The sequence below is a fragment of the Scatophagus argus genome, chromosome 15, assembly GCF_020382885.2.
Source record: "Scatophagus argus isolate fScaArg1 chromosome 15, fScaArg1.pri, whole genome shotgun sequence".
NCBI classification, from domain to species: Eukaryota; Metazoa; Chordata; class Actinopteri; family Scatophagidae; genus Scatophagus; species Scatophagus argus.
In genome coordinates this window covers 13,262,876-13,289,191 of record NC_058507.1, presented here as the reverse complement: position 1 = coordinate 13,289,191, position 26,316 = coordinate 13,262,876, and the positions used below count along the sequence as shown (strand labels likewise).

General features: G+C 42.5%; 1 protein-coding gene across 1 annotated transcript in view; it reads right to left on the bottom strand.

The window, feature by feature from the left end:
- The window catches only part of LOC124071880 (latent-transforming growth factor beta-binding protein 2-like), an 80,009-nt gene that overhangs the window by 41,027 nt on the left and 12,666 nt on the right, over nt 1–26,316 (bottom strand). The window contains exons 3-8 of the mRNA XM_046412901.1: nt 24,322–24,592; nt 9,386–9,651; nt 8,211–8,399; nt 5,092–5,298; nt 3,206–3,489; nt 1,979–2,081 (exon numbers count right to left, since the gene is read on the bottom strand). Of these exons, the coding sequence (XP_046268857.1) occupies nt 1,979–2,081; nt 3,206–3,489; nt 5,092–5,298; nt 8,211–8,399; nt 9,386–9,651; nt 24,322–24,592 (1,320 nt within the window). The remainder of the gene's footprint in view (nt 1–1,978; nt 2,082–3,205; nt 3,490–5,091; nt 5,299–8,210; nt 8,400–9,385; nt 9,652–24,321; nt 24,593–26,316) is intronic.

Below are 26,316 nucleotides of genomic sequence, written 5' to 3'. Positions count from 1 at the left end.
TAATTTGGCTTTTTTTCTTTGCAAAAATTTACAAAAACACTTTAATATCAAAGTGAAAACAGATTTCTACAAAGTAATGTCAATTAATTAAAAAATACAAAATACTGCATAAAACATATATATTGCATATTAATATTCACCCCCTTTAAAGTGACTGACCTAATGTAGCGAAGATAAAGCCATCTGGTGCTAGAAGTCTCACAATTAGTGAAATGGATATCACCTGAGTGCAGTGAATGTGTCTCAAGTCACTGTAGTAAGAAAGACACCTGTGTCTGGAAGGTCCAGTCACTGGTTAATCAGTGTTCCTAGCTACCATTACGCCATGAAGACAAAAGAACTGAGATGGCAGAGACTCTGCATACAACTGTTGCCCGGGTTCTTTACCGGTCAAAGCTTTACAAGTAGATTTAAGAATTTAAGAAGCAGACTTACAAAGAATCACTAAAAATTCTGTGCAAAATAACTGTAGTCATGTTAATTTATAAAGGTAATAACATAAATCAAGTAGCAATGCTTGCTCTCAGTCAACAGCACATTTTGTAACCAGCTATAAACTGACCAATAGTAGCTCTACACTCCTAAACACAAACGGGGCTTTTGTGACATCATTATCACCTACTCAACATGAGACGCAGGAGACTCTTATAAAGCTGTATGACTTTTTACCCATAGTGCAAGCCGACAACAGACCCATTCACATTGAAATTAAAAGAACAGCATCATTTGTCAGGGACTGTTGTCTACAGGTTGTATATCATTCCTGTCAAACACATACGAAAGCGTACGTCTCAGCCAGCAGGGGAGGAATGTAGCTGAAAGATCTAGCCAAGTGTCTAAACTGAGAACAATAACACTTGAGAGGAATTCAAGGCATTTCTATTATTAAGGCTCCCTCCAAGACTTCTGGGACATAGTATATGACTTCATTTTGACTTCATTTTTCCTCTCTTTCATTCTCTCTATTCCCTGTCTGCGTGTGACCTGGGACCCAGGCCTACAGTATGCTGCCCCTCAAAACATCTACAAAAATGAGTGGAAGGGGTATTCACTTGGCTTCTCAGCCAAACTTCAAAGGAGAGGAAAACATCTGGGAGCCAAAAGAGACCGTGGCGGGGACTTAGGAAGAGCAGGAATCTGGCATACTGAAGGGGATAGAACGCGGGAGAGAAAAGAATGGACAGACAGATGGATGAGACAGAGGGATGATGTCTGCTTCTGATTAAGGTCTAGTCAGACACAAGCATTTTGACAGCCAACCGACACGAGTAGGCATGGCCATAATATGATTGTGACTAAGAGTGTTGGGAAATAACTGAGTGTCCCCATGTGCCACTAAAGCTGCTTTCCATGAGGTCTCCAAATAACACACATAGCTGTCAGGCCGACTGAGCCTCCACCTACAGTAAAGGGTATCACCACCCACCCTGCATGCTGGTGTACAACCACCCTGCTGCTGTTTCTCAAACCTACCGCAGGTCTGGTTGGGAGGCGGCTGAACTGTTGCTGTTCATTTCCTCCCTCTTTCAAGCCATTTTGGCTTAGTCTTCCTGCAGGGTGGGTGGCACTCCTGCTAGGCTCTCATCTTCATGCTAAATGTGTTTTCATTTGCAGACCTGGTTTTGGTTTTACGGAAGTGAAAACAACTTCATTTTTACAACTTTCTTTACTACTGGGTGCATAGGTGAATCACACAGCCACCTCATAAGAGTTTAGGAATCCAGTGAAGACTGCGATTGGGAAATCATCATCAGTTAAGTATTGCATAGGCCTGCGAAATGCTATAAAAATCCACCCAGAGAAGAAGAGCCAGGCTGCATGTTGCTGTTATTAATCATTATGAATAAAAGTGCAAGAATACCAAGAGATCAACACACTAATAGCACAACAAAAAATAATACCAGCAAAATTAGACCAGATTTGACAATGCAGAACAAAAAATTGCTCAGATCTGATGGCTTCAGTCGGGAGAGCTTACCTGGTTTGGCTGGACACTTTTGGCACTTGTTTAGACCCCAGGAGGCGCCCACACTTCCACAGCAATCATCCTGTTTGGTTAGGCCTGGCAGAGGCTTGCCACACTACAACAACACACATCTGTATTAAATCTATGGAAAAAATGAGTGTTACACGTTTGTGCATGCATGCTTGTTTGCGTGCAAAATTATGTGTGTATGTTGGCAATGGCAGAATTTGTACATGTGTTTGTCTCAGTCTGTGTGTGTTTGTGTGTATACCTATCTGGAAGGACAGAGTGAACTAGACACATCTGAGACTAGTTAGTTGGAGGACACAAACACTGAGTCTCAAGAACAACTATGAACCTCCTGGCATGCCTCATTAAATCACTTAGCTAATTGTGAAGAGAGATTTCTATCAGACTTACTTATTGGATTTTTGTCCAATAGCAATTTATGAAATTAAAGAGGCAACAGAGAGGACATTCTTCTGGACAACAAGATGCTGGTATATGGGCAGAAAAAGATGGAAAACTACAGGCTGAAGTTTTTGTGTGCTCCTTTTCTCCTGCAGATCTATTGGAGTCCTGAGAAATCACCGACTAGAAGGTTTAATTTCAATCTCTCTTTGAAACCAGAGTAGAGAAAATGGGAGCGGCAGTTCAGCAAAAACAAATCAGTGTGTTGCTGTAACTGCAAAGCTAAAGGCTAAGATTCAAAAATAATGCCTTATCACAGCCAAGTAAACAGATGCAGTATTTAGCCTCAGATTAGCCAAGCTCACGCACCGCCACTTAAGTGCTTCCCTTTCCTAACTTCTGTTTCCCTTGCATTCATGTCTGTTGTGACAGCCATACATTATTCTTGCCATGCAAACTGCAATATATCTGTGGTACATACCATATATATATACAGACCATGAAAGTCTTCCCATTTGACCCATAGTGAGGAGGACACAGACTAAATATGAAGTTTAACCTTTGTCCTTTGAATGCATTCTAACTCAAAGCATGCCTATGTTACATACATCACAGACATGACATAAAACATAGCCACATGCCTACTTCCTTTTTGAGACAGCAGGTTATTAGAGATGATGATGGGATGGGAACATAATGGTACCTGTAGTAAAACAGCACCTCCTCCCAAGGGTCTCAACACCTACTATGGGGTAAGCTATACCATATGTCTTATATCAGCTGGTGATGACAGTGTGTATTGTGTGTTTTAATGACTTAACACATTACCTGTCCATCAACTGTTTCCTGAAAGCATCTTCCCACATGTCCATTCTGATGGTAGTGTGGTCTGACATGACCATGGCCATTCCCATTGGTGTGTGGGTGCCTGCTGCTATATTCACTGGTGGGTTTGTAGCCATTCCCGGGCTGTGAGCGTTGCTGGACAGAGTGAGCCCCCTCTGTGGTGGCCGGTCTCTGCCCTGGCTGAACCCGAGCCACTTGGTGGATGTGTACTTCTGCCTCTGGAGGGTGCTGAATGTGGACGTTCACCAAGGATGGGTGGAGAGACACTGAAGAGGGAGAGACCCACTGTTTATACAATATAGTGCATAGTTTATGGTTTCAAATTTTCAATAGTGTAACTGGAAGCATCCTGAGCCAAGGGATAAAAGCTGTATATACATACTGCAGATTGTGAGCTATCAGCTAACATCCTGCACAAACTTGTTCAACACACACTTAGCTTTCTTCATCACCAAGTTATGAGATCTACTTGTATATGGGGAATTCCCAGCAGTGAAGACGTTATTAAGATACTACAAAACAACAACAACGCAAAGAGTTTTGGATTCTCTGGTTTAAATCAAATCATCTTTAAAGACCAAAAACAGATTTGTTGAGGAGTTGAGAAGATGTTGCAATGTGGAGAATGAGCTCTTTTGTCCTTCTGACAGAGGGGAAGCATCTATCTTCATGGAGTGCCAGGGTTTTTTCCCAGAATCCTGACCTGCTCTCATAAATCATAGTCTCACAGACAGATGGCAGGGAGAGTCTAAGGAGTGGAAGTAGACCTTATCAAGAGGCCTGGACATGAAGCTGCCTCAGTGAATGCAAAAATCGTATTTGTTGTGACCTGACAACACAGACACTGGACTCATGTTATTCGGTTATGATTGTTCGTTTAATTGAATTCAAATGGAGGAGGATGGGACATTTCTGAGCAAGTCTAAAGCTTCTGCTTCTACTTACTGTGAGACAGAGTGAGATGCTTAGCCGGAGGAAATAAAGACTGATATCAGAGACAGAGATGGAAAGTGAGCAAATCTTTCTTCTTTATATTTTTCCTTATAAGTTCATGATGTTGCCTTTCTCTGTTTCTAATATCCACTTCTGTTTGATAAAGGCAGCATTGTGCGAACAATATGAGGGCTTCCACTGAGTCATCCATTACTTAATCTGCTCAAAATAGTCTGGCCTCCACTGCTGGCCTGCAAGGGCAGAGCACTACATGACGAACAGTGTTCAAAATCAAGGAGTATGCATTGTGTATTCAAAAAAGATGTGCTGTGGTCATAAACACGAGTGGAGCAATAGGCAAAGGAAAAAGGGGTTTGTCACTCCAACATCTAAAAAAGAGAAATGAAGCAAAATAAATTTCAGAGTAATTACTGCCATCAGTGGATTAAAACTCTTGTGTTTAGTTCAACCCACAGCAAGTGGTCTTAACTTCTGGAGGAAGGAAGAACCAGATAATCTGCAGTGGAACAAGCTGTGTTTCTTATAAACTACTCTGCGAAAAAGGAATGGTTTGTAGACGTTTAAGAGGCAGGACTCAAGCTGGAGTCCACATGAAACAAACTTGCTAAATGTCACTGAGTGAGTTTTCAATAACTGAAAACTTATTTTTCCCTCTTCAGTATGTACAGGTTCCTCAACAAAATATGAGTGGGGAAGTAAACAACACAGCGCAGAGAATAAAGATAGTGAGACTGACAAGAGCTAGCACATTTATGGCTTCTTCATCCCTAAAGTAGTCTCGACAACACCAAGCTTGTAGAAGCATATAATTCATTTGTGATGTGCAGATGAATTTTGTTGTTTTACTTTGTGCTAAGGCAGTCAGAGGGAAGCCAAACACTGCCCTCCTGTTAGCCACAGTGCTGGAGGATTACCTTGCTGATTGGACAGTGGTAGGGTATACATGGAGTGTGAAGGAGATTTTGGTGCCTGCTGGCTGGCATCCTTGTGACTGTGAGGGGTCGGTCTGACAGGAGAAGGGGTTGGCAGGTGGCAAAACTTCCCTGTTGAATTAGACGGACACCAGCACAGGTCCCTGCCGATGCATCGGCCTCCATTAAGACAAGGTATCTGACAGAAGACTGCGGTGAGGAAGAAGAGAGGTTATTAGAAGTGAGAGAGCATGCCACATTTAATTACACAGATTTATGCATCCTCATACAGCGGGATCCAGTAATAAGAAACAGAAGGGCTAGTCCTAATAGGAAAGGCATGTGCTGAGGCTTCATGTGGACAGGCTTTGTTTGCAAACAGTTAGCAATGGTCACGTTGTTCTCTGACACTCAGAGCACCTCATTCCACATGAGGTTTATAAAGTTTCAACATCGTCCTGAGCCATGGCACTGCCCCTCATGTTGCACTTCCCTCAATGGAGAGTTCTCACATCAGTAATTATAGACTGCTGTGCGTGGTGATGAGTTATGATTCAGCAATCCTGCAATAATTCAGAGAAATGAACAAGTGCATGAATGTGTATGGAACACTTGCTTGGTTAACAGCTGGAGAAAAAAAAACAAGACTTTCCCAAATTATCAAATCTTCAAAGGAGACCAAATGGCTCTTAACCCTTGAAGTAAACTGAATCCCAAAAACGTGCTCAGTCTAGAGTTTGATTTACTGTTTGCAATTTATCATGGGGAGCGAAAGAAAGGAAAAGACGGTACCGGCCAGATGGTGTTTGACAGTAGTGCTTTCACAGCCCTTTCACTTGCCTTATCTTTTGGCATTTAAGGGATGGGTGCCAGCTCAGCACCCTGCGTACCTGGGCCTGCTCCCATCTACAGATTTGGTCTGACCTGACCTCACCTAACTCAAAACATCAAAGACTATCAAAATGAAAAAATCTATCCAACCGTGGCGAATAAGAAAAGAACCATTTTGGGGCACAAAGGATAAATAAAGTGAAGCACTGTGTTTTTCAGACTCAGCAGTACCACGCATCACAAATATGAGGGCTGCTTTACAGTTGGAGATACACATGGCTCACATACTGTGAGAGGAAAGGATGCCAAGGATGGAAACATACTGTGAGCCGCATCCTCACTGTCTCATCGAGACAGACGGCAACATAATAACAGGGCGCAGAGAATCGCTGGACAGTCTTGATGGCATGTAGGGAATGAGCTTCCTGTCACATAGCATTAACAACAGTGAGACTGAAGGAGGAAGAGAGGGTGGGAGGGAGGGAGGGATGGAGTACAAACAGAAAAGCAAGAGATAGGGAATGAAAGGGATTAGGAAAGGAAAATGTGAATAGCATAGATTTGAAACAGAAAAGAGACGACAATGGAGAGAAAAGGGGGAATAAGCAGTGCGAGAATAACAAAGAGGAGAGACGGATGGAGAGACTGAGACAGGTAGAGTGTTGGTGTCAACATGAACAGGAAGGCCTCCTGTGATTAGACATGCTGGCTAAATGTTCAGCTCAATGAGGCTATTAAATGCTCTCAGTGTGGGACGCAGGTCTGGACTGGTCTGCGCCAGGCCACTCCGATATGGAGCAAGAACTATTCTTAGACAACAAGCTACTGTCGATTGCCTATCTGTCTGTCCATTTAACAGCCAAAGACACCCAACACAGACACACACAGACACAGACACATGCACACAAAAACATACAGACGCACATACACTTATCACCCAATAAACAGACTTCTACACAATATAATATCAGGCTTTGAAGTAAGTGTCATACACAGGGTGCGTATCAAGGGAGCCGGCTGTAATTATCCAGCCGAATTTTACTGCATCGTGTAAGGAGCATAACAGCGGCATGAGATAACTGTTTGCTGTCCACTTGACATTCCTCGACGAACACGCACACACGAGCAGTAACAGGATGCGAGCTTAAATGGAAAGCAATGTCTTTTTTACATGCTCTTTAACACATGCTTTTATGTAATGAAGGGAAACTTTTAGAAAATTAAAAGTGGAGCTTCAAAACAAACAGCTTCTCAGGAAGAAGCGGAGGTGCCAGGAATGTAATCTTGAAGAAGGCCTTTGCCAAGACGCTGAAGTGTTTGGAATATCTCCACCATGTTCCAAAGCCCCATTAATGGGCACATAAATCTGCAACATCAACCTGTTTATATATTCATAAGTCAGCTAGGTCCTCCCCAAAGAGCCCGGTGCACTTAGGTGAACATTGTGTGCTTGTATGACTGTTGGGGTTTGTATTCATGTGAGCTATGACTGAATACTTGTATGTGTATGTGTGTGGTATGTGCACCCTCTAATCCAAGTGGTAATTAGAGTGAGCCTTAGCTGGACCTTTAAAACTGACGAGAAAACTAAGAAACATGCAGGGGTATGACCCACCTCTTGGTAATGGCCGCCCCCTCCCTTCCCATGGACACTCCTGTGTGAATTTGGAGCAAAGCCCCCTGGATAAATGGAAGGTTTAATGTAATCCCTATAAAATCCTGTTCATGCTGCTACTCTTTCTCTCTTTCTGCCTCTCCCTCTCCTCTTTCATTCATTCCTGCTCTCCCAGGGAGCATGTTAAATGGTTAACGGCGAGGCCAACCGCGAGGTGTAAACCACAAAGAGATGGGGCTAAGTGTTGGGAGCGTGGGACCACCAGCTCCACGTGTGTGTATGCAAAGGGAGATTAGGCCCCTTTTACAGAGCCCGCTTTTAATCTGGTCCACCCCCGGCTCCTCGGCTTTCCCTGTCGCTCTTTCTCTGTGACACTGAGAGTTTTTAGCTTCACTCTCGGCTTTCATCCCCACCACTCTACCTCCTCTCTTTGAGCTTGGTATTCAGAACAGACAGCATGCCACTGGGAACCCGTTTTGTCAAGCGCACCCCATAAAAAAGGAATGAGAAAGTAAGATGGAGACACAGCGAAAGCATGTAACAATCAGAAAGTAAGCAAGAGAGACGATGAGAGAGGGGAGAAGAGAAATGAGAAGAATAAGAAGCAGAGAGGATGACAGTCAGACAAGAAACTTGAGGGCTAATGATAATCAGACAGTCCAGAGTCGACACTCACAGAGACGGAAGCCCTGGTTCTTTGGCTGCTGCTGCTGCTGCTGCTGGTTGTGCGTGGTCTCGCTGTAGACAGTGGTTACGTCTCCCTTCTCACAGCTGTTGTAGCAGCGCCCGCCACTGCACACCCTGCGGCACATCATAGGCGTGAAAACGATCTTGATGCGGTCCAGGTTGGAGGTGAGGTTGGCCCCTGGAAAGCATAGACACACCTGGATGAAAAGGAACAGCAGCAGAGACAATCTGGAGAGGAACTGCATCCTTTCCTCTGTCAGCCTCACTGTGACACACTCCCCATCTGGGCAAAGGGAGGTTTATAAGTGTGTGAGGGTGTGTGCTGACGGCTGGCCAGTGGCATGCTGCAGCTGAATGAGCGATGTGCCACAGGCCAGCAAATGGGAGAGAGAATACTATTAGGTATCGGGCTAGCCTCCAAGCCCTTTATCTTTGGGAGAAGGTGTTTTGGATGTGTGTATGTGTGAAAGAGACAAAGAGCGCAAGTGAGTGCAAGTGAACGTTGTGTAATGGTGGGAAGCTGTTCAAAAGCCGTTGCTGTGGTAGAGGACTAAAAAACAAGAGAGGCCTGAACAGCAGACAGCTGTGTATGCTGGATAGCTGATCAGAGGAGGATGAAGTAGTGAAGGAAGGATGAAAATTAGGAAAGACAAGATCACATTTCTTTGTATTGTGGGTAGAGGCGCCGGGGTTCAGTGCCTGTCATGTCAGAGAGGTGACAGTGCAGATTGCCAAAGATATCAAAGCATGTAACTGTGCAAACACACAAGAACGCACTCATACTGCTCTCTAGCAGATTGTGGACTAGCACAGCGCACACATACACACACGCTCACACACTGCATGCAGCTTTGATATCAAACGTCTGTCTGCCTGGTGTGATGCAGACCACAGAGGGGGTGGGGTTGGTGGACAGTGGGAGAAGGGAAGCACTGTCTGGGAAGTTGCCAACTTTTTCTTCTTGTGGTTAAGGTTCCATTAAACGATGACACCACAGGATGTGTATGTGTATATCTTAGCTTGTGTGAGCCAGAGTGGGTCATGTTTGTGTTTGTAACATGGCTATGGAGATGACAAATGTTAACTATGCAATTAAAGTGAGAACAGATTCAAGTTTTATGACATTCACAGTTTACAATAGATTTGTTTAGTTTTTCCTCTCACCTGCTGGTAACAATGCATTGTTGAACTGTCTGTTTTGCTGACTGTCACTGCTAGGCCTGTGAGTATTGAAGGATTGCACGTTGCTATGCCCATTTCTGTGTCCGTGCAAGTCCCTGTGCTCATTGCCACGGCCGTTAGCGTAGCCGTTGCCACTGGGTAGAGCATTTGAGGTGATAGGCCCAGAGGATGATGGATACCGTTTCACAGTGCGTGAGGTCCCAGTCTGCTGAGGAGAGGAGTCTGGGGGTCCGCGTCTCACTTGGGTCCTGTCAATCACATCACCACAAGACCATAAACATATGACCTCAGACAAAAGCTAATGTCACACACATATGCACAATCTCAAAGATACACCCATCAGCAATGTATGTGCATCACCGTGAAATCCATTTAAGCGTAGCCCGTGTGTGCAACAGAAAATAATATTCCTGAGAGAAAAACATGCTGTCTTAGGTCATGGCTTTGCTTAATTGATTTTATAGATGAGGCACAATAAGTTGGAAATAATTTTGTTTTAATTAAATTAATAATACCATATAATTTTTTAAGCACACTGGGTTTCAAAACTAACATCTGCTCTAAGTCAGAGAGTCACGACCTTCACTAATTAATGAAAGATCCTGTTTGACATTAAAGTTATTTTGCAAGAGAAGATTTTTCATCACTGATTAACAAAAAATAAAGTTTCTGGCAACTAAAGGGACTGAAACTCACAGGGCCCAGTTTATGTGTGTGTGTGTGGCTGGTCCGTTTGCCTCAGAGACCAGTGTGTGATTAAACACATTAGATTTTCCCATCATGACTACAAAACCTTTCCATCACCCATTTTGTCTGCTTGACTAGATTATGAACTCTCTGCTCTGTCTGCAACATCCTGAGGGTTACACTGGGCTGGAGGAAGTATTAAAACTAGGGTCGAAGAACAAAGCTCGATCAAGGCTGCAAGGGGCACCTTTTTTTTTACTGCTGAGCATTTGATTTGGGTCAATTACTGAATCTGTGTTGCACGACCTGGAAGCTGAGCTCATGTGAGCGACCTGGGGGAGGCGCGTGCCTCTCAGACAGACAGGCAGACGAGCCTTCCTCGGCTCTAACGGTATAAGAAAGCTTGGTGAGTGCTGGGATTCAGCCCTGAGAAAAACATCTGGATCCCTCTGATGTGCCCTCACAGACAGTCAGCAGAGCAAGACAAAGATGGACCATGAAGAATAGATCAGAAGAACAGTTCTACAAAGCGCACCTGTAGCCCTGTAAGGCAAATGAAGTTGTAATCAAACCTCAAATGAGGATATAAAACATGCATTAACATTTATTACATCTGGCTGTTTGCTGCACACCACGTATTTACACCCGGAATCAGCTCTGTCGACCCACAAACACATGCAATGATCAGACAAATAAACACGTGTGAGCATGCGACACAGAAATGCATAAATGTGCACACGCTTCCATACACAAACACACACATGCCCTGTCCCAGCTGTGTTAGATGTAGCACAAGCCCATTCATGTCTCTTTATTCACAGAGTACAAACCACATTCCTGCTGCCAAGCAGAACAGGATGCTAAACCATAAAAGGGAAAAGGGAGACTAACATTTGACCATGGTCTCTTACGTCATCTTTTATTCGAACAACACCTATAGCTGACAGCTGCTGACCCAAATCCTGAATCTCCAGGGCAGGTCCAGGGATAGGATGTGACATGGGGAAACAAGGGATGCTAGTGTCAAGGTGCTAAGGACATAGGGGCGGTGGCTAACTGTCCATTCCAAATTATGATTGGGTTTTTCCATCCCTAACAGTGACACCTGGACTGCAAGCATCCTGCTTCATTTCCTAGGCTGTGCCAGATGTTGCTCTTTCTGTCTCTCTCAATTTCACTGGCAAAGTGACTTCCTCCCAGCATGAGCTCACCGCTGCCCTCTCCGCCTGCAGATCAGGGGGGGCGCTGATGGCAAGCACAATTCACTCTGAACGTTTGATGTCATCATTAGAAACTTCAAGGCCTCAGCGATCCAAGGAGGAAGCATTCCCCCGCCTTGTTCTGGGTGACTTGAAAGCAATTTTGAAGACCTCTGCCAAGATTACATGAAACTTGATTTGAGACGGACAGATGGAAAATATGTTTTGGGTCTCAAATGATGGTCATACAGTTTTAATTAAATCACGGATGGTAGTGATAAAAGAGCTGCTGAATGCGCATATGGTACAAAGACAGAAATGAGGCCAATAAAAATGATTGCAAAAATGTATTGGATCTTGAAAATTTGTCTTATTTCTGACACAGTAGTTGTAATCATCCAACTCTGCAGTTCCCATTAGCTCTATACAGATTTTTAGTGTCGAAATGATGAAACTCTGACTGACGAGTAAAGGAAGTAAAGGACCTTGTCCAACCCCTGAAAAACAGCCCCATAATAAGGTAATAATAAGGCCCAAATAAAGAGGTTAATAATTTTAGTATATATAAGAAGATATCTTTGGGGAAAGCCAGGCTAGCCTTTTGCTCCTGGCTCAGGTCTTTATGCTATGCTTCATTTTAACTCTTCTTAACACACAGACAAAACATCGGTAACTTTTGGAAATAAAGTAATTGAAAATGAAGTTTATTTCCCAAAAGATTAGACAATTCCTTTAATTAAATACATTAGCAATGGCCAAGGAAAAACCATTATGGAGACACACTGAAATCATGAGGCCAAAAAATGTGCTATCATTTAGACACTTTGATTACATGAGGGAGATTCACTTGCATACAGTGTCAGGCTTGACTGGGCTTTGTACATGACATGTATTATTTCATGTTCAGAATATTTGCTAAATAATTACATTCAAAGAGAATACACTGATAAATCTCAGTCCAAACATTTGATCAAAGCAACAATGTATATCTGATAGCAAAGGAGACCTCCAACTAAGACACAAAGCCATTGGCGCTTTCACTCATTATCATCATTCATTTCATATGTGCAGAAAGCAATTCGAACTAAACCTCATCATGTTTGAGGAAATTACAAATCACAGTGATGGCCAAGAATCCATACCGTGCATGAAACAACTGTAAAGCATCCAATATGCAAAGTTGTATCTTTGAACTCATAGCAGCATTACGACATTTGAATATTAGCTCTCATGAAGGAATGACAGGCAGCATGAATGACAGCTCCAGCCGCGCCTCTTGACCCAGATGAGTTGGAGAGGAGGCGGTTTTGGAGCACAAACAGCACGCAGTCAAGCACTGTGAATACACAAGCCAGCACCAAGAACTGTAGGACAGATGCTGTACATAAACCATGTTGTTAATTGAACCCAATGAATTACACTGCCAAACACAGCGCTAGGTATACTTTGAAGTTTTCATGAGTTTGCGTTGGTGGCTTTGTGTAAGTGCCAGGAACCACCGTTAGTGGGGTCTTGGAAAGCACCACTTCCCATCATCCCAGTGGTGACTGTGTTGTTTCTTTAAGTTGTCCACCAGGAAACAGAAGTCTCTTAGATAGACAGGGAATTTCTGGATTTATCCGATCATCCTGTTCACCACACTCACACACACACATACAGTGACCCAGATCCTCAGGAGTAAGCCTATTGTTTACATCTTAAACCATCTCCGTAGCCCACTTTGCATGACGAGGCCAGAAGAGTGTTTATGGGAAGCGCTGCACAGTAACGTATGGCCCACAGCTGATTTATTCACTAACAGTTCAGGCTCTGAGGTGCTTTCATTATCATCTCTCTCTATAACTGTCCACATGAAATAAAGCACATTTGTCGGTTACAACTAATGCATTTCAGACATAGAACTTTGCTTTTCCTGGACTCAGGAGGGAAAGTAGGTTAGAAAGAGGCAAAGGAGTGTGATATTAAATGTTTTTTCACAGGCCCTCTCAGCACTTGAAGCTCAGCACAAGTCTACCTTGGCAAAGCTCATTTTTCATTTTGATTTGTTTGAGAATACCAAAGTCTGAACCCACATCTAATGGCTTGGATAGTTGGCTGATGGTAGCTAATGCAGAAAATAGACTGATATGAGGAGCTGGCCTTGTTGTTAGATGGAGCCATTTGGCTTTGAACAGAATGTCTAAACAACACTGTCTGACAGCAGGCAGAAGTATCTGGCATGAGCATCCCAGTCTGGGTCACACTGCACAATCCAATAGCTCCAAGCCTTGTCCCTTTGTCCTGTCACAGTTGTCTTTGTGTTGGACCGGACATGATATCCAGAGTGACGAGTGGCAAAGCCCTGCAATCATCAGTGGGTTTATGCCCAATCAACACAAGAGTGGTTCTGTCCTGCTGAGGAAAATCAAGTCATTATTCTTTTTATTTAAACAAAATGTTTAATGGTTCCATTTACCCCTTTCCAACATGGAGCGTCAGCCAAAAAAACCCTTATTACATAAGAACTGCACATAATTGGGCCAATTTGAAAGCTACTTGGTAAATGTGAAAGTAAATGACGGTCATCAAAGACCAAGTGTAAATCAAAGTTTACACACATTCATCTCATTCAAAGAAAGCGCTAAAGACTACCGTTCATTTCCAAGCTTGTACTCGGACATTCAGATCATCAGTCTACCAGGGGGGAAAGGCATAAATCCAAAAAAATTGTACAAACAGAAGCTCAAACAATGAAAACCTTGTACTGCTCAACCACTGCAAACAGCACTGGCAACAAAGGAAGAGAAGATTTATGAGTGTATTTGGGACATGCACTTTTGCAGTCAAAGAGTGTGGACTGTGAGCTATAGGGAGCACTGTGTAAGGGAAACAAACTGTTTCTGGATGCAACAAAGTATACTGGCCTTCTTCCAAAGCAAAGTGTTCCCCACCAAGTGGCAAAGCAACAGTTAAAAGATATGGTTTGCAGGCATGCAGCCATGCATCATTAAACCTGCAGACATTTTAAAATGGACAGAGATAATGTATCTTTCTGCTCTTGAGTTTTAAATTTAAGAATGTCAAAAGAGATATGTTTTTTTCCTTTTTTTCAGCAAAATGCTCCACAACAGATGGTGCTCCACATTTCACGGACTAAAGCTTGCAGACAAGGAAAGAGAGCACTGAGACTGTTGAAACTAGTCCCAGGAGGTGTTATTCAAGAACATTAGCAAAGAGACACACACTTGACTCTTGTTCATGTTTTGTTATTCAAAGCCCAACAGTGTTATGAATCTCTGTGACATCCAAGACATTAACTGTGCTGTAGCTATGAAAAGAGAAAACCAAGATTAGCAGTAAAGATACCAATCACACATAGACATGGATTCCAAGAATGACTTCTTTGCTTCAGAATTTGTTTTAGCAAAATCTGATATTTGATAAGAAATTAATTGTTAATTGGATATTTTATGTCTATTTTGTTTGAACTTGGAGTTGTTTTCCCACATTTGATCTAACTCTCAGGGCCCACATGCAAAGAAGCGAACAGTTTAATTCAGAATTCAGTCTGTCTTAACAGCCTTAGTGTATTTTAGGAGGTGAAAGAAGTCTCTGCGGGCTGAGAAAGAATTAATCCTCTCTTACCCACCCAGTCAGTGCACCAAACCATCTGTAACACTAGTGGTCAAACCCCACTGTGGTCACACATATCATTCCTCAAGCTTTATGTAGAACGGCCTCATCCATTCATCATTCACCGCTGAGGTCCCTGTGTGTTTCTTTCAATAAAATCCTGAGGTTTGAACCTTAGCATGCACCAATAAATATAATATCCAACCCCAAGGGCATTTTCATTACACTGTTGTTGTGTGTTCCTCATAGCAACATGGTCATGCAATGGCGCGGTGGTAAACTTTGCGTTCACTGAACATTCAAAAATAACTCGACACCAGCCTCTGCTGTATTAAAGTCTTACCCTAAATTACAGCTTTTTCTGAATGTTTAATCTCTGGTAGTAACTGGTTTAACCTCTGCTGCCTATTCTCACAGCTTGTTTTGCCAGATCATACTGAGGCCTGCACGTCATCTTCACATTGCAAGTTAAAACTCAAAAAACTCTTGATGTTGTTTTGAAGAAACAGTTTGACATTTCAGAAATTACTGATTATCTTTCTTACCCAGAGGCAGTTGTGAAAATAGCCTTAGGTAGTCTTACTATAAAGTCTAAAAACAAGGGGGAAAAGCAAGCCTGGTTCATTCCAAAGGTGACAAAATCTGCCCACCAGAATCTCACAACATCATTAATTAACAAGTTATATCTTGTTTCTTTAATTCATACAAGTTCCCGGATTCCTGACAACTGGTCACAGCCAAGAAATAGTCCAGTGCATAAAACACATAAAACAGTTAATTGATGTTTGTTTTTTGCACAGATTAGTGAGTTTTAGAGCTAGTACACTAGCCGTTTGCCCCTTTTTCCAGTTGTTATGCTAAGCGAAGTTAGCTGGCTCCAGCAACATAGTTATTGCACAGACATGAGAGTTATTATACAGCAGTTATTGTACAACATTCACTGTGCTCAAACTAAACAAGGTTTACACACCAGAGAGGTGATAAGATGAGAGGTTTGTCAAGGCAGACAGATAGCAAACCAATGATTTTATTCTTGGATACATTAATAATCAGTGAATAATATAATCTGCTAGGGTTCAGTGAAGTCAGTCACAATATACAAAAAATACAAAATGATTTTGATTGAATGCTTCATGGAAATGTAATTTAACATTGCCAGTAGTCCCGTGTGTCCTATGCTATAAAAGAGCAATAACAGGAAAACACTGAGTCACAGGAACATGTGCAGCACTTTAACGAAAAGCTCCTTTCTCCTAAAACAAGGACAAGTTCTTCTCAAATACGTGGCCGCATGAGGCCAAACATCAGTGAGCAATTAAGGCCCAGTCTCTCTTTGATAACATCTCTAGTCATTATGACTTGGATAATTGTGGGTCCTGGCAGAATATTTCCCCTTGTGAAAATCTGGGTGTGTCTGAGGGCTTATCGCACCAGCCACAGAGGCTGGATTAAATCATGTTCTCTCTGTCTGGACGGCCTTCCAGGAATCCTGCTAGTAGCAGCCAGAGCCTGGGTGAAATGAATTACAGTGGGGTTGGATTGATTCTGAAAGCTTTTTCTTTTCTTGCCCCAGGGGATGAGGCTTATATTGTAGAAACAACTGGGTCTAGTGCAAAATTGAAAGCAGCAAAGGTTATTGAGAAATTTATTTAGCAAAGACTATTATTTGGATCAGCCAAAGTGCTACACAGACAAATGAAGAGATGATATTCCGCTTAATTTTATAGGTATGATTTCCCCCACTGCCTGCATGAAAATAGATTTTCTGTAAATTCAACCTCATTGAGGTTTTGAATCCTGACATCTATTTAATCATAAGCCAAAAGCTGTGAAATAAACACTTCCTTTTTTATATCAAGGAGGGCAGTTTTCACCTCAGCATTTTTAAAGTGGGATTTGCAGGCTCTAGGAAATCCAGAAAGCACTGTGGCTGCTGTGGTTCAGGGGCCAGAATCAAAATGCCTGGAGACATGGTGGACGAAGGCTATTCAATACCCTCCAGTTTATTGTAATTGCTCTGATCATTCCCTTTGTAGAACGCCACAATACAGGTCAGCAGGAAGAGCGATTACAAAGTGCTGACTGAAGCTACGCCTATGCTGGACAGTGTCATATGTCAGCCCCCTCTGACAATAAGCCTGTGAGGGTTTCCAATGAGTGAGGTGATTGAGGAAATTTCTGCCATCGCTTAAGAAAAGCTCTAAAAACATTACCAGAGGCTCACAAAAAACATGAGGGAAAAAAGCAGACATGAAACACAAAGTTAAATTTTAATGTCTGCAAACAGGACATTCATGTGTGTGGGACTTGAGCATGTTGGGTGTGTCAGTTTGGTCGTCTTCTGTACCTCTTGGCCCCATAGGAACCCTACATCCTGACATCTGATTGGATTAGTTGGTTCCAAGCATAGCCATTCAGCTTTCAACACCATGACCCATATCTGGGAGATGAGCCTGATTGATGCTGTCTCCATCTGCCTCAGCTCCGGAGCTGGAGGCTCGAGTGCATTCTGGGATAGGCGCCCCTCTTCCTATAACTGCCGCACAGTATTTGTCCCCCGAACAGCTGCAACTGCAAAGGCCTTCTTGATGAGAAGGATTTGGCTGTGGATGCTGAGCCCGCTGGCACTGCGGCTCACAGAGTGTGTTTCGGATGGGGCTTTGGAGAGTTGGGATGGAGAGGGAGAAAGACATAACTGTCCCACGCTGAGTGCTCAGTTCTCTATGGTCCTTTGTTCCCTCTGGCCTAGCAGGAAGCTTTACACTCATGGGACTTGTTTGGCTCTGTATATGTAGAAAGAAATACACCAACTCTTCCTGCCCTGGCTCAGTCAATATCATTGTGTGATAAGCTTGCTCACATTCAGAAATTTACAGTAGAATTAGAAACACATATGATGTTTGATAACAGATGCTGAATCAATTTTGTTTCATTTTCTACCATAGTTAATTCAAAATGAAACCATTTCCTTGCCTTTTCTAGCATTTAGAGAGTTCAACTGAGGACATGGTGGTCTCCACAGCTGAGTCTGCACTTTGTTGATGTTCAACCCACAGTTACAGAGATACACAATCCCCCCCACCCCACCAACACCACAAAACCAAGCAGAGGATGCCCAGCCATGCTCCAGAGAGCCCTATCCCATTCATATCACAAATGAAAATGCTCACCAGGGGTCAGAGCAATGGTAAAGTCTGTAAAACCGGCACGCAAGACAAACACATGCGCAACCCACAAGCAGAAAGCCAGATGAACTGACTCCACGCTAATTCATTCTCAGTCACCCACGCAGGGATACAAATCAGAGCTCTAGACACAGTCATATGCCTGTTTTAGAAGTGAGATAGAGCTCTGTACAACCTGTGGGAATTACCCTGCACTTTACCCCTCTACTCTGCTTTAGCCCGACTCCCCGTATGCAAGCTTCCTCTGGTTTGGCAGCAACCGAAACAGGAGACAAGGGGATGATTCTGGACATGTCCTCTATGAGTAGCAAAGCAGAATGCCAGGTGGTACAGTAAAAAAACTTTCCCAGGCTGAATGTTTGGATATATATTTTAGTCTTAAGAAGCACACACATCTGATCAAAGTCAAACGCATCAGGAGTATTATGAGATGGAATGCTACTGTGGGATTTGGGCGACTCTTTTTATTTATTATCCTTTCAACTGAGCAATGAGAACATTGTTGAGCGAATTTCCACTCCCACCTTTCAACATTTATGATCATATTTTATTCGAGCGCTGCATTTCTGTTGCACTCAATACCTCAGACACTTCAGTGATCATTACTACTGAGACCACTGGTGATGATAGTGAAACTATTTTTCTGTACAGGTGCTGAGGTCACCCAGAAAATTTTGACAGTGGCTCCCATCAGCGCTGGTGGTGTGGTTTGTCTGGAGTGGAAGTGAAAGCAACCAGTGATCCATGATTAACATGAAGAACTCCCACTATAACCACAGTTTCCTCTGAGAAACGGCTGTGTGGCTGTGTGCAAAGCCTTGAATCAACAAGCCACATAACCACCAGCCCTATTAGTCACCGGGCAAATGGTGGGGCTAATATAAGCATAACAGTTAACGCAGAGAAAGCCGTATGCATCACCCTCTTGCGGGTCGTTCTGTTCCATGTTACAGGGTGTTTTTGTTTTTCTTCAACATTTCAATATGGTACTGGGTGTGACCACATCTGTAATCATCCCTGAAGCAAACTGCACTTTGCAAAATTCTACACAGCAATTACTTTAAGCAATGAGCCATGACATTGATGCACTGAAATTAAATTGAAACATTTCAAATTAAGAACCAGTGCTGATATAAAGGGATAAACTGCATCCAACTTTCTCTCTTTAGATTCAATACCTGCTGCTCAACCAAAATTTTAATTCTGTGTACCACACTGCATGGAAATGATTTTTATGTCAGCATCAACATCGGGCAATTGATTACTGTGTTACTCGCAAAAAAACTGTATTTAATGTGGATTGGTAATGGTTCAGTATTGTGAGGTCAGAATTATGTGAGATATGTGCATCCCTAGTCATGAATTATCCTTACATTAGGCAGATAAATATAGTTTATCCCCAGTGATAGCGACAGTTTATCCAAATCTCTATTGTATGTTCTCTTATCATATTGCAGAGTATCAGACCATGTCTTCTACTGATTATACTGTATTTAACACCTTATTGTGTATCTTATTGCATTGCAACACACTGAATCAAATGACATTCATCACCAGGTAAACAAAGTAACAGTTACAAAGTATTGGATTGGCCACTGCAGTGCACTGCCAGAGATCTGTTTTTCTTTTGAGGCAAATTTCGTGACATTTCTGCCACGATGATCCTGTAGGTTTTTTGGGTTTTTTTTTTGCATCAGAGCCTCATACTCTGACATCACAATGGCCTCAATGAAATGAATGAGGCCATTGAGTGTTTTATTACTGCAGTGCTGTTAGAAATGATACACACTGAATATCATTACCATTTCCAGGTGTAAGGTCAGTTTAGACTGGCTTCTGCAATTGATGCAGTTTAATCGCATCGAGAATTCGGTGAAGCGGTGAGGAAAGCCACCTCTGTGCTTAAACAACAGAAATAGTAGAAGTATCCAATAAATTATTGAGTAATCAAATATACTGCTACTGTTTAAGTTCTAGTATAAGAACCATGACAATTTGGACTTTATGCAGTATGACTGTACAGGTCTGTCCAGGTAGCTGCTGCCAGCTGCCCTTGGTCTGATTATATAACAGCAAGCAGAGAGAAATGACCTTTGGAGGGATGACAAGCGTACGGCACACACATCCTGCTCTGCCCTGCTCTGTTTCCTGCAGAGGACTGATGTCAGAGAACGGTGGGGGGTCTGGAGTTGATATAAAAGGGGTGCTGAATAAGTCCTCTGTGTGTTATCGCAATTCCAGGAGTGCTCACCACTGGCCCTGACTTTTATACTGGGCGTTGACAGACTAGCTGTGATCTACAGGACCTCATGCAAACAGGGATGAGCCTCACAGGAAACGCTGGTTTACGGTGAAACGCATTTGTCCCGCAGCAAAGACAGCACTGGACAGAAGAGGAAGTAGGAGTTATTTGTTTGCCAGCTGCATATAGGTTGTAACTATTTTAAATTTTAATCCCACAGAACAAGCAGCTGGGACGTTTGGGACACAGTTGAAATGGTCAAAGGAGAGGTGGAAGACTGGAGACAGGAACATCAGAGGAGGGAGTAGGGTATGGAGTTGTATTCCAACAACTCAGAGTCCAACTAAACAGAATGCTCCTCATATGTTTTGTCCATCCCAAGAAGACTTATTTTGTAGGCCTCATTCATAAACATGCTTGACCATTCATGACACAGTTCATTCCTTAAAACAAGATTTCAGAAGGCAGCTGTGCCCACACAGGACTGACAGGATGTCAGTCATCATGAGATTTTGACAGAGAGAGATTCCATCTGAACTTCCTTCCATCTAAGCTTATTCTGTTTGGACAGATTTGTCACCATGGATGTGGCCAATAGGGATGGAGAAATTGTTCTTTAGATTTGTTAAGACAGAACATATCCCCTCAGAGGGTCTTAACAATTACAATATACAATATAACAAGAAAAGCTGTTGTCACATTCTGATAAAGTGCTTTAAATCCTAAAGAAATCTGAAATGTTTTGCTTTTGTGTTGCTTTTGTGCTCTTGCTTTTTTTGTAAAAACTGCGACTACATAACTGTGGGAGTCTGTAATATCATGCATCTTTCTTAACACAATAATTCACAGAGAAAGCCTTGCCAAAGAGAAGAGGGCTACTTGAATCAAATGTTAACACAGCAGTCCTTCTGCTGGTAACCATGAGGACAAATGCTGAAATTGTCTTTATTTCGTTATTGAGTTAATATAGTAAAAACATCTGCTCTGAAACAGAGTAACCAGAACACAAAATCTTTCTTGGCTGTTCATTGCCTAATCAAAAAAGCCACTGTCTAGCCACATAAGTTTGAGGTTCTGGCCTGCTAAAAACTGCTAAGTTAGGCATCATCTGAGTTGTTGACAAACTTCTTAAAACCCACCGCAGAAACTACACTTTCCCTGTCTGCCATGTGCTGACTTGTGCAAACAGTGGGATTTCATAGCTGTGAACCAGAGCTGACTGGACGGTAAAAGGTAGGGTCTGGAAAGCACATGTTCAACTGATTTTGGACTATATTCTGGAATAGGGCTGCCATAAATGATTATTTTCATTATAATTACTCATCAAATGCTCATCACTGTTTCCCAGAGCCCCAAGTGTCTAAAAGACCCTTCTTTTATTATCATAAAAGGCAAAAAAGCGGTAAATCCTTAGAATTATGCAGCAATCACTCCTCTACATTTCTTGCTTCTGCTTAAAAAATAACTGAAACAATTATTGATTATCAAAATAGAAAACCTGTCAGCAACTTTTAATTTGATCGACTAATCGATTAATTGACCAATCATGACAGCTCGACTCTGGAATTTAGACTTTACAGTGACTTTACCTTGTTCAGCCGAACGGATCGGATTCTGTCGCTTTCTAATTGATGTTTTCTCTTATTATCATTGTTTTTGTTCTCTCCCTCCTTGTCTGTCTCACTCCTTCTCTACATTTCTTGTTCTTGGCGCCGTTTGACAGGCTGGGTCAGTAACAGGGTGCTGCTGACATAACAAACCAAGTCCGCTCCAAGAAAGACATATATAGTACCTCACACCTTCTCTAGTAGGGAAGAATGAAAAGAGACTGGCTGGGTGCTGTATTTACGGTGTGGCCTTCGCTCCCTGAGTATATAAGCAGGGGCAAGACCAACATCTATTTGAGCCCGAGCGTCTGTCCTCCCCACTGCTCCTCTTACTTATTAATTGAGCCTTGGCTCTGGTGTTGTCTCTCTATCTGCCTCTCAGTCTCTGTGACCTCACGTCGCTCGTGCTTTTCTGGCTTTGCCAGCAGTAGAACCTCAGTCTGATACATGAAACCAAGACTTGCATCCACCGCTTCTCCAGGGGGAGCACTGTTCCACCCCTGAAACATCATTCTGGGCCAGGAGAATGCAGAACATTTGCAGCAGTTCACTGGGGCTGAGCTTTAATGTGAATTACACAAGAGCTCAAATAGCTTCCTGGAAGCACAAATAAAAGACAATCAAGTATTCAAAAAATTCTTCAACTAATGATTAATGAAGACTTTTTGTACTTTTGGCAGCTTTTATTCTGTCCTGAAAATTTGAGAAAAATCTGTTGGGTACAACTACTAATAATGGGATCTGTCTGAGCAGTATGTTTGGACATTTTTGCACTCTGGCAAGCGGAAATGGCTCATCCTGAACTTTAACAGTGCCTCTTAGGAACAGTTAGTCAGCTACAGCAGAAATATAAAAAGTTGACAGAGTCATAGTAGGAGTATTTGTGACTCAGGGACACTGTCTGCTTCTTACAATGTTGAACCTGTAGCCTTGTCTATTTCTATTTGTCCCAGATCTGTGACTCAGGACGCAAAAATGTCCTGTGAGTCAAGAACAAAGAAAACATATGCACAGCAACTGTGCAGTCTTCAGAGGGCTTGTATTGATTGGAAGATTTACTATGACTCCAAGATAATCGTTTTGGGATAAGGATGTATTAAAATGCTTTTATGAACCATCTGCCAGAACCTGCAGTTGAGTTTCATTGAGCTACCACAAACATGTTGATGGCTCAGCCAGTGTAATTCCATAACACCGGCAAAAGCACAAAATGACACAAGAGCTCACAATTAGCATGAGGGGCACCATAAATGTCAGATGTAATTGAGAATGTTTAAGTGGTTTGGTGGATAGAAATTACCCAGATGACAAACTGGCTAAAAAGTGAATGATGACCTCAGTGCCCAAACAAATTATGGCACTTTTAACTGACTGTGAGCGGATTAGAAAAGCACTGGGCCAGAGTCCAAAATGGAGCAAAATTTGACAAGATAAGTCAGAACCTGTAAGCAATAACAGTCCATCAAAATATTCCCAGAAACAATTACTCCCTTTCAACATCTTTAATCAAGAATATGGTTCTAGCCATATTACAGTGATTAATCAAGCCAAAATGTTATTTCCAACGAGATTGGAACTAAAACAGTCAGTTGTTCAAGCCAAGAAACTATTAAGTCTGTCTGATTAGCAGTCTTTGGAGAATTTGCTGAATGCAATGAAAGAGGCCTTCGTCTGAGCAATTACTAGTGGGATACATTATGGTCACAGTTTTTGTAAAAAAATCAAAAAACAAAAAGGTCAAAACCTAAAGAATATATAATCACTGCGCACTATTTTCATAGCAAATAGCATGGGTTAATACCTCTGTTTGGTAAATCATGTTATATTTTTCTACATTCCACATGTTTACTTTTTCAAGCATTGTAGCAAACAGCAGCAAGAGGTTACTTGCTTTATTTAACATTGGTTTTGCTGAGAGTGTATCAAGGATTTAACATAAGGGCCCACTATCTGGTTTGATTTATTGCAACGATAAACACAACCAGCACTGAACAGGAGCGTAATAAACTACTGTTTGCTCAAGAGCTTTTAAATAATTTCTAATATCTAATATAATTTTGCTTTCTGTAAACCTTCCTGTGTGACAGCTGTGGTAGCTAAAACAAATACCCTTCCAAAAGTCTTTATTAAATACAATAATGGACAAAGAGAACAAATTGCAGAGGGGAGTAAATGACATATTCTTGATAAAATAGAAAATAAGCTATTGTGATTGACAGGTTATAGCATGTTACCCCGCCAGCTACAGTAATTAGCCAACCGACTAACTTTGGAGTTTATGGACTTGTCTTAAAATGTTATTTTTTGACCATTCCTTATTTGGCAAAGGTGAGACTCTTTCGGACTATAATAAGAAGAAGTTGGAAAGGACAGCTGCATCACTTACACAGCGTGGACGGGCAGTCTCGTGGTCGCAGGTCGTGGGGTCTGGACCTTGGTGGTATCAATGGCCTGCCTTTCTGAGGGCCTTCTCCGTGGTTGGTCTCTCTGGAAAGGGTTGGTCCCAGGTTGAATGCGCCTAAGGCCGCCGCCTTCACGGATGTACACCTGTTCTGGAGCCACCTCCTCACAGCGGGGCCCCTGGAAGCCTGAGCGACACACACAGGTATGTGGCCGGCTGCAGGAGCCACGGTTCTGGCAGGGGGGCTGGCAGTCAGCTGAAGAGGGAGCACAGATGGATATTGAGTTTTCAGCAAGTCATGTTAGAGCATGTGCCCCCCTCATATGAAGGAAGCAGTAGCAGAAATGGCTTTCCCTGATCTCAACGCTGGGGCTCACTTTAAACTGATTCAATCAAGGGGCCATTAGTTTCACCTCTCAGCTCTTTCTGTCCTTTTCATTCAGCAGAGAGCCTGGAGGGGCTGTCATGTTCAATTTCTCATGAGTCTTTGACTGCTCTGTTTAGTCTAAAAGTATATGATCACTTAGATTAAATGCTTATCCAATTTTTCACTGAAGTAAAGTCCATACTGTAGGTTCAAGGCTCAGTTTAGTGCCTCCGGCCTTTCCATACAGGGTAATTTCCCAAAAATATGATCTAGAATCCAGTGTGCACTTTCACTGTAACACAGGCAGCTTGAAAATGTAATAAAAGTAAGAGGTCATAAAAAGTGAGTGAATGGGAAAAACTGGTTACTGACGGCCAACTGCAAATAGCTGACACTTCATCTAAGAAATGTCCTGTAGAGCTGCATCTTTTATTTGAAAAACAAACTAAATCCGAGGGGGCTTACTGTACCTAAAAGACAAATGTGTGCATAACATTTAGCAATAGTCCGCAAATACACAGCGTTGAGGTCGTTTCATGGTCATGGAAAAATAATCTGTGTCAATCTTTCAAGCCCACCCCCACACCCTCCCATCACAATCCAGATACTTGAAGCCCTGAAAAACCTGCGGCACACAGTTTGAACTAAGCCAACTCTCAATCTTGTGACACAAATGTATGTAGTAGACAGCACTTGAGGATTTATGACATTGTCCTCAAATAGTAAATCAGGCCACTGGTCTGTGGTGGCTAAAGCAAACAGCGGCACTCTGTCAACAGGGCTATGGAATGCTATTGACACAGATGCTGTGGACGCTGACGGATCGCAGGCAGGAACACTGCCACAGCTCTTGGCAGTGCGGAGAACTGGCAGTCAAAAAGGGCCCCCCTGAGTGTGAACAACGCTATACCTGCAGCACACTTCCTGTTATTGCGATACTGCACAGACCCTGGGCCATTTAATGTTTGTTTTAGTTGTGAGTGAAAGCATGCTGGACCAAGAAAATGCTGTTTCTCATGACATGGGCTCATAACTGAAGTGACAAAAGGAAACATGACAACTGTAGCAACTGTATTTCCACAGAGGTATTCCCACAACGACAGCCAAATCGAGCTCTGTGTTTTAGCTTTCTCAGATCATAATTCTTGCTAATTGAGAGCCCACCGCATTAGGCATCGTCGACCTGTGGTATGATGAGAGTAACTAACGAACTGAGGATTAAATATCAGACAATCACTACTCTCTTCTGCATTGTGGTAAAGTAAATTTTATTTAAACCAACTAATTCATTCAAGCGTTTCCTTTTAACTACTCTGAGGAAAATGCAGCCCCTTTTTTTGATGAAGCATACACATTCAGAGAAATGTGGTTGTGGATTTGTGTAACTTGGTATGTGATCTGAATTTTCCATCATGGGATAAAATAGGAATTGCCCGAGCTCTGTTTGGCAAGGAGTTAAATACATCATCGAGCTAAAGTACAGGCTGGCTGGGCGCCACCGCCTTGTCCGGAGTCTGTTTAACCTCAAGTTTGGGGATGAAGCGGCGGATCAAATAGGCCACAGATTCCAGTGACATTATACTGCAGGGAGAGAACTCGGTAATGTGTGAAAC